The sequence below is a fragment of the Onychostoma macrolepis genome, chromosome 24, assembly GCF_012432095.1.
Source record: "Onychostoma macrolepis isolate SWU-2019 chromosome 24, ASM1243209v1, whole genome shotgun sequence".
NCBI classification, from domain to species: domain Eukaryota; kingdom Metazoa; phylum Chordata; class Actinopteri; order Cypriniformes; family Cyprinidae; genus Onychostoma; species Onychostoma macrolepis.
The window spans coordinates 24,860,022-24,873,439 of NC_081178.1; the positions used below are offsets into that span (position 1 = coordinate 24,860,022).

The 13,418-nt window shown below is 36.0% G+C and overlaps 1 protein-coding gene across 2 annotated transcripts in view; it reads right to left on the bottom strand.

Moving 5' to 3' along the window:
• LOC131533646 (deleted in malignant brain tumors 1 protein-like) overlaps nt 1-7,035 on the bottom strand; it is a 95,928-nt gene extending 88,893 nt beyond the window's left edge. For both annotated transcript variants that reach the window (XM_058766015.1, XM_058766014.1), the window contains exons 1-8: nt 6,903-7,035; nt 5,679-5,872; nt 5,431-5,571; nt 3,310-3,448; nt 2,940-3,132; nt 2,723-2,864; nt 811-954; nt 669-724 (exon numbers count right to left, since the gene is read on the bottom strand). In XM_058766015.1, coding sequence (XP_058621998.1) covers nt 669-724; nt 811-954; nt 2,723-2,864; nt 2,940-3,132; nt 3,310-3,448; nt 5,431-5,571; nt 5,679-5,872; nt 6,903-7,034 — 1,141 coding nt within the window. In that variant the 5' untranslated portion in view covers nt 7,035. The remainder of the gene's footprint in view (nt 1-668; nt 725-810; nt 955-2,722; nt 2,865-2,939; nt 3,133-3,309; nt 3,449-5,430; nt 5,572-5,678; nt 5,873-6,902) is intronic.
• Nucleotides 7,036-13,418: the final 6,383 nt, after the last annotated feature.

Here is a 13,418-nt window from a genome sequence, read left to right on the forward strand (position 1 = left end):
CAGAACTATTGAAGAATTAAACAACCCAAGCTCATTAGAAATCCCTTATGCTGCCGATCTATCCCAACATATGCATGTATATACCTGTACATACATTTTACTGCATGTAAAATGAATGCTAGTGACAGTAAAACACCATCAAATTTTGTTACTATTTACACAAATAATGATTACAGTAATCAATAATGATTATTGATGAATAAAGGCTTAATTATGCATGGTTTCTTGCACAATACTCTGTTATGACCTCAAAAACTTTTACCATAGCAAATGATTTGTAAAATAATACATTTTGATGTTTGTATCACCTAACCAGGTCCGTATGTATGGCTTTTCTGATATTGCAAACTTGCTCAGTAGCCCACCTGGTACAACATTGTACTTGTGTTGCAAAGCACTCTGGTCCAGTGAAACATGAGTCACAACACTTCATAAAAGAGCTCAAAGCTCAAATGGCATGGTTGCTTCAGCAAATATGTTTTCTTCTCACATTTTCTTTTGTTAACACTATTTGATTAGGTTTGTGGTCATGTATGTCAACAATGACGTCGTTATCCACATCAACAATGAAAAAGGTTTTGCAGAAATGTAGGCAGTATATTTACAATGATCCTGGGTTGGAAGTAAAACTAATGGTAAGATGAATTACAATGAACACTATAAATTACCTGCAGCCTCCACCACAACAATTACACACCTCATCTCAGATTGATAGTTCCTAGACCTAAAATAATATGAAGATTAATTAGCTTAATTTTGATATGGCACATTTTTATTGAATTAATAATAAATTAATTTGTGTAATCATACCCATATTGTGCCTCTGCAATGAAGCAAATTGGAAAATGTTGGCCATAATTCTCTGACGTTGGTGTCCAGTTGATCACATGCTCCCCAGTGGTGGTGGTCTCCTTCGTGCTGTTCAGAGGTCCACTAAAGACCACGTCTGTGATGCTAAAAAAATATCCATAGATATATATATATATATATATATAATGACATCCAATGAAATGCACATGTATTGGTTTTGAAACTTAACTAACATTAACTATTTATAGTGAAGATCTAGTTTTTTAACATTTTTGACTCCAACCACTGCCCACAATAAAAAAAGGTCCTTATGAAACTTCGTCGACATGGGAATAGAATTCTATTACATTCTTTTGGCAGTGAATGTTTTGAGTGTGTTTTTCTAGGAGTGGGCAGATTTTGAAAAAATTCTGGGTTGGAAATTGTCACTGGTTTTGTTTTATTTTTTTACATTTTGATAAGTTAGAATTTATCTGAGGCTCCCTAGTTGAGAACCACTGATCTAGATTGACCCAGTTTGTGCTCAGAGGAAACTTGTGTTGAAGAACTTGATCAATCTAGTTTGTTCTTAGAAGGAAGCGTGAACCATTAACGTTAAAGATGTAGATTGAGCTCAGAAGGAAGTATGAAGATCTAATTTGGTCTAGTCCAGAATTATACAAATCAATGTCTGGAAGAATTTAGTTCCAACCTAAATTAAACTTCCAGGCAAGTGTGATTGAACTGGTTAAAGCTAAACTTAGCAGGATATTCGCTCTCTAGGAGCAGGATTGGACATCCCTGAGATAGATTGACACAGTTTGTGCTCAGAGGAAAGTTATGAACTACTTCAGTCTAGTTTCTCTCAGAAAGAAGTGTGAACTAGAGACCTGTGCGGGACAAATTTTTCAGTCCCGCTACCGCCCGCTCCCGCAAGATTCTGTCCCGTGCCCACCCGCTCCCGCAGAAATATATCTTATCTGGTCCCACTCCCGCCCGCAGCATTCATGTTTTGTCCCACTCCCGCCCGCAAAAGCCTGCATAAAAGTAATCTATATAGATTTTTTTTTCAGTACATTGAAGAAATTTACATGAAATGGTTCTGTAACATTTCCTAAGCTCCACAACATCCCAGCACAAACGCTCCCAATAAAATATTTGTTATTTAGGACAATGAGCAATTATTTTTGCACAATGAATCTTTCACAATGTCTACACTTCGTGAGCACGCGATTTCAGCACTGTGGTGAGTGGATTCTAACTTGATCACCTCTGATTGGCCATTGCGTTCCAGAAATCAACAGCTGAGGCTGTGATTGGCTACATTGCGCCACCCTTTAAACACGTGTTATAAATAGAAACTGCCTAGCTTGCGCATGATAATCATTTTAATGTTAATATTGGTTGTTCTTTTTGCTTTTGGGCAACAGAGAAATAACAATTTATATGTTTTAGACATTTTATGTTTAGATCACTTCTATTTTGTGGGAGTCCCGTGAATAATTTTATTCTCCCGCATCCCGTACACACACACGAGACTCTTCCCGCCCGCACCCACACTCGCCCATCAAGAGTTGTCCCACGCCACACCCTGTTGCGTTGGGTCCCGCGGGAGTGCAGGTCTCTAGTGGGAACCGTTAAGTTGAGGATCTAGATTGAGTTTAGAGGGTAGTTTGAAGATCTAGTCTGGTCTAGTCCATGGGTGTCCAAACCTGTTCCTAGAGTGCCACTGTCCTACAGAGTTTAGCTCCAAGCTTCATTAAACACACCTAGACCAGCTAATCAAGGTTTTCAGACTAAATAGAAACTTGCAGACATGTGTGTTGGAGCTGCTTGGAGATAAACTCTACAAGATGTTGGCCCTTCCTGAGCAGGATTGGACACCCCTGGTCCAGAGAAAAGTGTTTACAGTTATCGGACATTTCCATCATACTTTGAGTAGGTTGCAGTAGCCTTTACTCTGAACTCCAGTTCTTGATTGACACGAGCCTGTAGATGTTCTCCGTGATGAGGTGTTGGGTGGAGGAACCGAGGTAGATATTCACCCTGGATGCAAGATGGTGCAGGAGCCTCCACTATAACCAAAGCATAATATAAAGGTTGTGGCAGAACATCACAATTAATAGACTGATTTCAGCACTGAATACTACCTTCAACAGAAAACTGGAGAGGTATTTTGCTCAACGGTGGATTGGAGGATGCATTAAAAAAGGGGGTTCTGACTGCCGCGGCCATGGCAGTGTAGTTTAAAGTTATGTTCTGGGTGGGATAGTCCTCCATGACCAGCTCAAATGCATAAACACCACGTGAAGCGTTAACAGAGTATGACAGAGTACAGGTGCTCTGAAAAGAAGAAAGAAATGAACTGAGAAGTTAATTAATCTTGGTATATTCATTAGCAACCATGTCAGCATGTGGAAGAATAAAATGAAACACTTCTTTTTTTTTGTATAATGGTCAGTTAACTGTATATTTCAATGTTGACCATGGCAGCATACATGATTGTACATTATTCCTCACCTGGTTCAAAGTGAATCCTGCATGTTGGTTGCACATTCCACACTCATTTGCAGAGAAAAGTCCATATCTGCACCTGACCTGGTCTTTATCTGGATCACAGGACAAAAGATTGTAGTTCCTGGCGCAGTTCTGAGGAATTCTAGAATCAATCCAAAAAAAAAATCATCTTGAAATGAGTTTAGGTACACAGGCTCCAAGAAGTACTTGAACAATTAAGTCACATTTAAAATGCATGAATGCTATTGCATCACATTACAAAGTACCGATCCAAATTATGCTTGAGCTTTTCTCAGAACTGACTTTTATACTTTTCTAAAACGTTTTTGTTATTACTTTTTACCAGCTGGTCCAACGGTTAGGATTACTGGGTCAAAATCAATGGCAACTGTAGGATAAATCAGATTTGTTTCTTAAAGAGAAATGTAGAAAGGTGTTTTTTTTTTGGTTTGTTTGTTTTTGTTTCTTTACTAATTATTATTATTATTATTATTATTATAGCTGGGTGCTATGCTCCTTCAGTTATGTACAAGCATAATGCTCCGGAGCCTGTCCTGTGACTGTTATGACTTGAGTTGGCGATGCTCCTCTCATATGGAGGGTCTTTTTCTATGAGATATGCCATTCCCAATTCGCATGTGCTCTGAGCATGTGCACTTCCTCAGACTGAATTAAGTAACTGCTTCCTGAGCATATCACAGACACATAGCGCTCCTAGGCCTGTCTAGGAAGCAGCCCCAGTAACCCCATAGCAACGGTGCTTCTGAAATCCATGGTATGGTAAGTGCACATGCTGAGCTTCTGTGCACTTTCTAAAATCCACATCGTGGTAAGTGTGCACTCTAGGCCCCTTGCGCACTTTTCTAAAATTCTGTATGGTACAGGTAACGCACTGCCAGCCTCGTACCCTTTCTCTGAGTTGGTTCCCTTTTTCATCGCGACCGCTAGAGGACGCAGTTTGAAATTCCCTCGGAAGGGAACGTCTCAGGTTACGTAGAAAGGTGTTTTGCCTGAAAATGGAACGAGATACTGCGTCCTCTAAAAGCTTCGCCATGCTTCGGACGCGAGATTCAGACAAAGAAGCGGATGACGTATTCTCCCGGCGCCCTTTTATACTGTGGTCGCGCCGGTAGTGACGTCATAGGCTGTCGCCAGCCAAAGTTATTGTCGTGTTTAGATGTATGCTTCAGACACCAGCCACACTGAAGGCATTCCCCATAGCGACCGCTGGAGGACGCATTGTCTCGTTCCCTTCTCAGGGAACCATGGTTACATACGTAACCTGAGACGTTTTAAGCAAAATTGACACAGACCATCTTCAGATTGTCCTAACATAAAGTTAGCAAAAGCATTTTGATAGAAATAACCATTTTTGAATAACGCACAAATTAATTTGACGAAGAACTCGCCAAAGTGGACATGATCTCCTTAACGCTTTATCATGTTCAGACCAAACTTGAGTTTTTTTCATGACAACCATGTCCATTACCCGCACAGTTTTGGCACAGTGCCATCTATTGGTCAGGAGATATGAAAAATGCCAAAATGTATCTAAGCATGTTTTTCTGCAATTCTGTCATATTGGCACCAATCTATATGTGTGTCATCATCACCCCTAGTTAACCACAAACCACATCAATTTGGGAGCAGTGCCACCTATTGGTCACAAGTGATAAATCTTTTGGGGTGAAATAATATCTGAAAATGTCTATAATTGCTCAAGGCTCTTAAAATGCTTGAACACCGGTAATTGCTGACTGCAGCTATATTCATTATTATTATTATTATTATAAAAATGGAAACAAATGACAAATTATGAAATATACAAATAAAAATATATTTAAATAATTATTAGCATTGTAATATAATGGTTAGATTGGAAGGATTTTAAGGATTCTAATATATGTATTTTTTATTGTGTAAATGTAAATTTTCTTTAAATAGTCTTCTTTTTTTAAAATCCACATTTATTCATAAAAGTATAAATTGGACTAAAAATTTGTTTAAATTATTTAAAAAAAATAATCTGAATGGAGGTTGCACATTTCTTTAAATAGCATACAGACAAAGAGGAGTTTCAGTAGTGCAGCCAGAAAAATCTTTTGATGAAGAAACGTATTTTACCTTACAATGGGAAGTGTGGTGGCGACTGGAGATCTGTTGGGTTTAGAGGTGTCAGATCTCTCTCCAAGGTCAATATGTGTGAGAAGTCTCCAGTTTCCACCATTTGAAACTGTGTTATAGATCCAGCAGCAACTACTTTTTCTGTTGACACATGCATAGACTTGTCATTTAGTTTGCAATAAATTGTATATTATTTACAGTGCTATTAGATTATAGTAAATTAGATTAGTCTGAATAAGTGTGCTTACTGCAGCTGAAATGGGCTGTTGTTGGAGACGGTTCTTGTCATCACTCCCTCAGTCTGGCACCAGCCACCACCATTGGGACTGTTGTCCAAACGACCGCTCACATAAGTGCTTCTACTGCCACAATTTCCAGACCCACAAAACCAGGAATCACTTGTATCACAGCTATGATAGGCCTCCTTGAAGCGGATATCCACCTGAAAAAAATACATTTGTCAGTAACTTCACAAAAATAAATCTGGATTAGATACAGATTGATAAACCTAAAAATCTTATTACTGTCATTCAAAGTCTGATACAACACTCCTTAATCATCCTTAATTGTTCCTTCATAGATACAATTATCATCAACATTTAGGAACAAAATGGCAGATTACTTTATCTTACTACGGTTAATTTCATAATTACTATCTTATGTATAATAAATAATATTTTGACACGCTTTACTTAATTTGACAAAATTACTGCCAGAATGGAAATTAAACACAATTTAAATATTATGTGATATTTATAAAAAATTATCAGAATATAAAGTTATCAAATTGAATTCTATACACCTAAAACCATACATACACACTATGGTAAAAAGTTTGGAATAATTAAAAAATGTTATGTTAATGACCAATGCTGAATTTATTTGACCAGAAATAAAGTAAAAAGGTCACTTTGTAAAATATTATTACTAATTGTAATATAGTGTAAGTATTATCATATAAAATAATGATACTCTATTTTAATATATTTTAAAATGTGATTTGTTCTTTTGATCAATCTTTAATGCTTCTTTAACTGTATACATTTTTTATTCTGTTATATAGAATAATTAAAATATTAATATTATTTGTATTACTCTAATGATAGTGTATCACGGTTTCCACGAAATATGAAGCAGCACAACTGTTTTGAACATTGATAATAATCAGAAATGTTTCTTGAGCTGCACATCAGTATATTGGAATGATTTCTGAAGGATCGTGACACTGAAGACTGGAGTAATGATTTATCTTTATCTTTATGATTTGATCACAGGAATAAACTGTAATAATATTTCACAATATTACATTATTTTATCAAATAAATGCAGCCATGGTGAGCATAAGAAACTTATTTAAAAAGCATTAAACTTTTGACCAGTAGTATATATACTGTATATATAGTTTTAGTTAGTTTTAATCAGAATCCTCTTAAAAAGTGCCGATAGCTGAATAAGTATAATAAAGGTCTCACCCTATAGGATCCATCAGGATTCTTTCTTGGGTCGAAGGTCATTGTTCCTCCATAGTAGTGTGAGGCTGAGACTGTGGAGGCCAGCAGCAGCAGAGCTGAGAGCAGAGCAGAGACAGACATGATGATGCTCATGAATGAGATCTGACTGCTGATCGCCGTGCAAAACTCCTTTATAAAGACTTGATGGAGGAAGTCATCTAAAAAAAACAAAAAAAAAACTGTCACATTTACAATAAAATCTTCCAGTAAAGGAAAGACAGATGATATCCCTCATCCATTCCTGCAATAAGAATGATTGGCATGCAGTTGTGTAGTTCCATAGCATCTTTGTGCATAGAAATTCAGTTTGAGACATATTTTGATCTCATACAGTGCAGTTTTATAGTATCATTTATATACTTTTCTACTTTTTTCTACTTTATTATATTATAGTTTGCATTCAAATTTTGAGCTTTTAGTTTTATATTTACAGTTTTTATTTTTTAGTTTTTTTTTTTTTTTTTTTTTTGGTTTCTTTTTAAATTTGACTGTTTAGGGTTTTTTCTAATTCATAGTTCCTAGTTTAATCTAGTCTTTTCTTGCCTGTTTTTCTCGTGTGAAGATCTTTGCCTGTGTATTCATCTTGTTTGGACTCTGTTTGCCCCTGCCTGGACTATTGTTTGCGTTTATCGGATTACCCCTCTTGCCTAGCCCATTTGGATATTGTTCGCCAATCGAAGATCCATGCTTGCCCTGAATACTCTTGTGTCTTGCCCGTGCCATACCCGTTTGCTGTTGTTTGACCCTGCCTGTGTTTTGGCTATGTTTACTAATAAAAGCTTGCACTTGGATCCCCTCGCCTCATGTCTCGTCGGCTCCGTTACATTCAGTTAGTCGCCAAGGCAACATTTCAAATTTTCGTTTATATTTATATTTTATTTTATTTTATTTCAGCTTCAAATGAACAAAAATATTTTAGTAGTTTTAGTTTAAGTTAACAATAATAACCATGCTACAGCAAATAAAAGCATTTAATTATTTGTATTTATTTATTTATACTTTAAGGGTTTTTTATTTATTTTATTTTATTTATTTATTTTGCATTCATTAACTATGCTGCTGAATCTGTCTTTAAAGTGAAGAGGCAAATGTTTCCTTTTTTAACCTTCAAAACATTCATTTATTAATTTGGGCATATTGATTGCAAATTTTATCAGTACTTTGACTAAAGGTATTACGTTTCCTTTAAATGTTTTTTCTCTTTTTTTTCAGTTTCAATTTGAGTTGCTCTTTAAATGTTTAAGTATAATCAAATTTGCTTAAATTATACTAAACTGACTTTTTAAAGTTAAATCTTGTATTCGCTTATTGATCCTATTTTTTTATATAGTAGTGCTGTGGGTTTCCACAATGATTTTGATTGTTCATAACGATGGTTTACAGTGTAGAAAACGTACAGCACTTTATTACATTATTTTACTGCTACTAAAGTCATCTTATTGGTCAAATTCAAGTGGTAAACACTGATTGGAGACTGATAAGCACTGTCAGTCTAGTTTTAGCTAGTAAGTTCTATCGTTTTGATCTTTTTAAGAAAGAATGTGGCAAATGTGAAAGTACAGATTCAACAAATGATGCAAAACCAGTCAAAACATTTAAAGGTCAACCGGTTTCTGCAGGGTCATTTGCCGGCAAACAAAGACTGTACAGCAATTTATACTTTCTTGTTGGTCAGCTTAATAGTTTTTCAAATACATGTAAATCTTGTGCTTTCAGATAAAGACTTGCCTGTGCATTAGATTTTTTGATTATTATATATGTATTATTATGTTTATGCATTATATCATCAAATAACGTCTTAAATCTAGTAAAGAGCTGGTGGAAAAGTTGCATGTTGAAACCTTGGCTTGTATGATTGATTGCTGCTCCTTTGCCATTATAGATGCTTAGTTTGTTTCCTCATCTACTTCTAATTACTTTGAGTTTAGCAGATTTGTCAGAGGTTTTGAGGTATATAACGAGGATGTTAGACTACTTTCGTGACATTATACTATTACTCTTGGTCTTTTAGCTGACAATTTCATCCAAACTTCATGTCACTGTTACGTGTGAGGATCAGATGACATGATATTTGAACCCTGACATGATGACATGATAATCTGGCAGTTCTACTTACTGGAATGAGGGTGGAACACAAACACTGAAGATAAAATGATAACACAGATTTACCACAGGCTTTAGAACAATAGATAAAACCATATCTGCTTGCCTTTTTAAATGTGCTACTATTGCACTATTACTTGTATAAAACACTTAAAAATCTCTCTGAAGGACAAATGACAGTCCTTATAGTGTTGTTATAAAGTTATAAAATAAATAAAACAATAAAATAGAATTTTAAAATTGCTTGTATATATAAAAAGTTACGTTTTAGATACTAAAATAACTGGCTATACAAGTTAAAAAAAAAAAAAAAAATCACAGCAAAAAAAAAAAAAAAAAAAAACAGTTTTGCTTTTGTTTGTAAATTGGAATTAGAAAAAGTATTTTTGACATTTAATGCATGTATCATGCAGCGGCTCCATATATGACTGTTTGAATTAAAACAATTAAATACAATTAAAAAAATTATTTTATTTTATTTTATTTTATTTTATTTTATTTTATTTTATTTTATTTTATTTTATTTTATTTTATTTTATTTTATTTTATTTTATTTATTTTATTTTATTTTAAAAGCCATAATAGTGCAGTAGCTGCATTGTAATGGCTTTTTTTTTTTCAAACACCAGGAATATTTCCTTTCTCTGGGCTGCGGGTGTTTTACTGCATGAATGCAAGATTGTTCTCATGATTATTTTTTTTGTTCTCATGAATGTTTAAATGCATTTCACTTACCATCATGTAAACATTTAGTTTTTCTTCCACTGTAACAGGTTTGGTGAGGCTTTTTATGTGCTTGTGTGTGCTTTTATCTGGTAAATGTCGTAGTTTAATGTCTTCGTTATTCGAGAGATGCTTATATGCACACAGCCTAACACATTGCCTTTCAAAGTATACTTGACAGTGTGCACAAACACGTGCACTTAGAAAGTTTATCCCAGTCCCGTGTCTGAATTATTTCTCTCCAAAAGCGATAAAAATGTCTTTGTATTTGTTTGTTTTTATCATCATATTTTGGTCAACTGAACTAGAGATGCCAATTATTCATGAATTCTTCATTCTTTTCAGTCGGTTCTTTATTTTCAGTGAAAAAGGGCCAAACAGGTTTGCACAACGGTCTTTGACAATTTAGTTGCTTTTCACAATTTTCTCTTTTTTTATGACATTTAAATAGCATTTAGAGACACCTTGGTTCCGCTCATGTATACCGTTGCTCTCACTGATTGTTTGGTCTTTAGAGTCTCGAGTCTTATAGACGTGTGAAAGTTGCATGAATGCTAGACATACTCAAGAAAATTAAAACTTCTCTCTGAATTTTTAACATGAGCACATATTGACATTTTGACATTTATATTCCTTGCTCATCATCTTGGCTGATTCCTGTTAGAACTGCTTTAACTCTGAAAGGCTGGCTGGTCAAGTATAAGTTGCTCTTCAGGTTATGCTTCATCACTGTTTCTGACAATCACACAGGTTATGTTGTCATTTTATTGCCATCTGAATCCACATCTCTGAGTTCACAAGAAGGGATCAATCCAAAAGTCAGTTTATAAATCCTTTTTGGACCATACTGTAATCATTTTTGTACTTCACGGTAATGTGCGCATATTTAAAATATGGACACTTACTGAAATGCTGGAAACTATTTACAAGAGTAATAATATGCTCCACTACAGTGAGTGAGAGTTGTTATGAAGAAAAACAATGTAAACTTTTGAAATGGGTAAACATTTGTAAATATGTTTTATGTGCATTTACATAAATTAGGGCTTACAACACAAATACAATAATTTTACTAGTTGACTAGTTGAAGTATCCCAATAAAGGTCAAATATTTACCTCATGTAAATAAAAGGTTGCATTACTTATTTCTGCCAATTTCCAAATTTTTAAAACAACATTCATTATTTAGAGAGATAAAATGAAATTAAATGGCATATTTGTGTAAATGTTAAATATGTGACTGATTATGTGAGCAACGTGTGCTTGGTTCATTGGGTCACAAACTCACTCCTCTACTGTAAATCAATGGAACGCATGAGTTTTATCACTGAGGAGACATGCAGATTTATTTTTATAGACGTCCCCATGAGAAACAATAACCATCTGAATAGGGCTTTTGTAGCTCTTTCCAAATTTGGAATATCTTATTTTTTTCACTACTGATTGTAATTTCCTAAATATTTTGTACCTGCTTTAAAATGAGGTGGTCTCTCTGTACTGAAAAAAGACTTACTTTCTCTGAAATTGAATTGTTTAATAAGCAACTTAAGCTAGGCAAAGTTTGGCTTGGCTCCAAAGACATGCAGGATGTGTAAATTGAAGACCCTGAACTGTCCATAGATCTGAATGTGTCTATAGATGTGTGTGTTAACCACTCTGATGAACTGTCTATCTGTCCAGTCCAGGATGTTCAGCCTTCAGCACAAGAAGCAGCTTGGAAAATGGATGGATGGATGGAGTATGCAATTTAAACTCAACAGGCCATTATGTATCCCAATATGTTTGTCACATTATATAACATTTAGCATTTTCTAAATTAAGCTCATGGTTTTTGTTCTTTACTGTTACTGCACTTGAATACCTCATTACAAAATGACAGTTTTGAGACTCACATCAGCTCTGCTCCAAAACAGAACAAATTAAAATATGGCCATGGTGTAGCCAGCAAAGATAGAGACCATCAGGGTGAAGCTAGCATAGGGGATGACCACCTCAGCGATGCAGAAGACCACAGGAGATCAGAAGGCCAGGGTGAGCAGAAAACCATTGGAGATTAAAAGGCCATGGCAGGACAGAAGACCACTGGAGATCACAAAAGGCCATGGTGGGGCAGAAACATGGAAGGTATCCCTGACCGTGATAGAGCAATCTCGGTGGCCATGACAATAGGCACAGGATGTTCATGGACAGCATCTGTGGCCGTGACATAGACCAAATAAAGTATGTGACCGGCCTCTATGGCCATGACTTGTGGCGAACATGTTTCATGGATGGCCTCCTTGGCTGTGACTTGGTCCATAAAACTTTTATGGACTGCGTCATTGGCCGCGGCATGGGGCACAGTGAGTTCATGGACAGCCTCCGTGGCATGGGGCACTAAAAGTTCACGAATGGCCTCCATGGCTGTGACAGGATGAGAAGCCGCCTTAGGGAAAGTGTGTGCAACGCAAACACAAAGCATAGCCTCTGGGATCACCCAGACATGGACTTAAGACCACTGGATTCGGCCTGCACACTGCTCACACTGACCTCAGGGATAAATCCATCACAAGGCCCTGGCGTGGTGGGTACTATGGGATTGCTGAGCCCCTCATCTGCAAATCCCACACTAAAAGAAGAACCGCTCAGCAATAAGGCATAGTCAGTATATTCGGTGAGGGTACCTGGAATGTTGCCCACTGGCAACAAGTAATTCAAAAAGTCACTGAAACCATTATGAAAAATACCTTTAAGGCAGATTTTCCATAGGTCCTTAAAGAATCCTAAACTTAGTCTTATCCAATTTAAGGCCATACGAAGTCTTAAATACTTTAAACGATATAAGAAAATTCTTAATTATAATTTCAAGCGGTCTTAAATTTGAGGAACAGGAACCACGATACGGCTTAATGTGACATTTAAACTTCAAAAGGCTATGATTTAATTGAATAAATGTGGGTGCTGCACATTTTTAAGTCAGAACACAGAGTGCATGTTTTTATATGAATGAATGTATCTCATTTGCAGGGATGTCCAAACTCAGTCCTGGAGGGCCGGTGTCCTGCAGAGTTTAGCTCCAACTCCAATTAAACACACCTGAACCAGCTAATCAAGGTCTTACTAGGCACACTAGAAACTTCCAGGCAGGTGTGTTGAAGCAAGTAGGCGCTAAACTCTATTTGTTCAAAGGGCTGATTCATTCAGAAACAAAGCAAGTGACTGCCTTATGAATGGTTCACTGAATCATTGATTCACTCGATTCATTTAAAAGCGTGGATTTAAAAGCGTGCACAACAGTTCTCCGAGGGCTTTAGTTTCATTGGCAAAATTACTGACAATGTGTCTAAAATGTAATTATTCACACCTTTACCGTATCTTCATTTTTGGGTAAAAACTTTTATGTAACCTATTTTTGTATTTCTACCAGCCAGTGATGATTCTGAAAGAAAACACACAGTGTTTGTTATAGTAACATGCAACTTTCATGCGCATCTGACCCATCTAGTTTTGACGTCCATCAGGGGATAAAGCCTTCTATAGGGGGTCAAAGGGTTTTGGGGGTTTAGATAATATATAATAAATTACATAAATTTCTCTTAGCCCATTTTAAATTGATGGTAAAAAGACTTATCTATTCCTCGGTTCAGACTAAAACAAAGAGGTTATCATGCC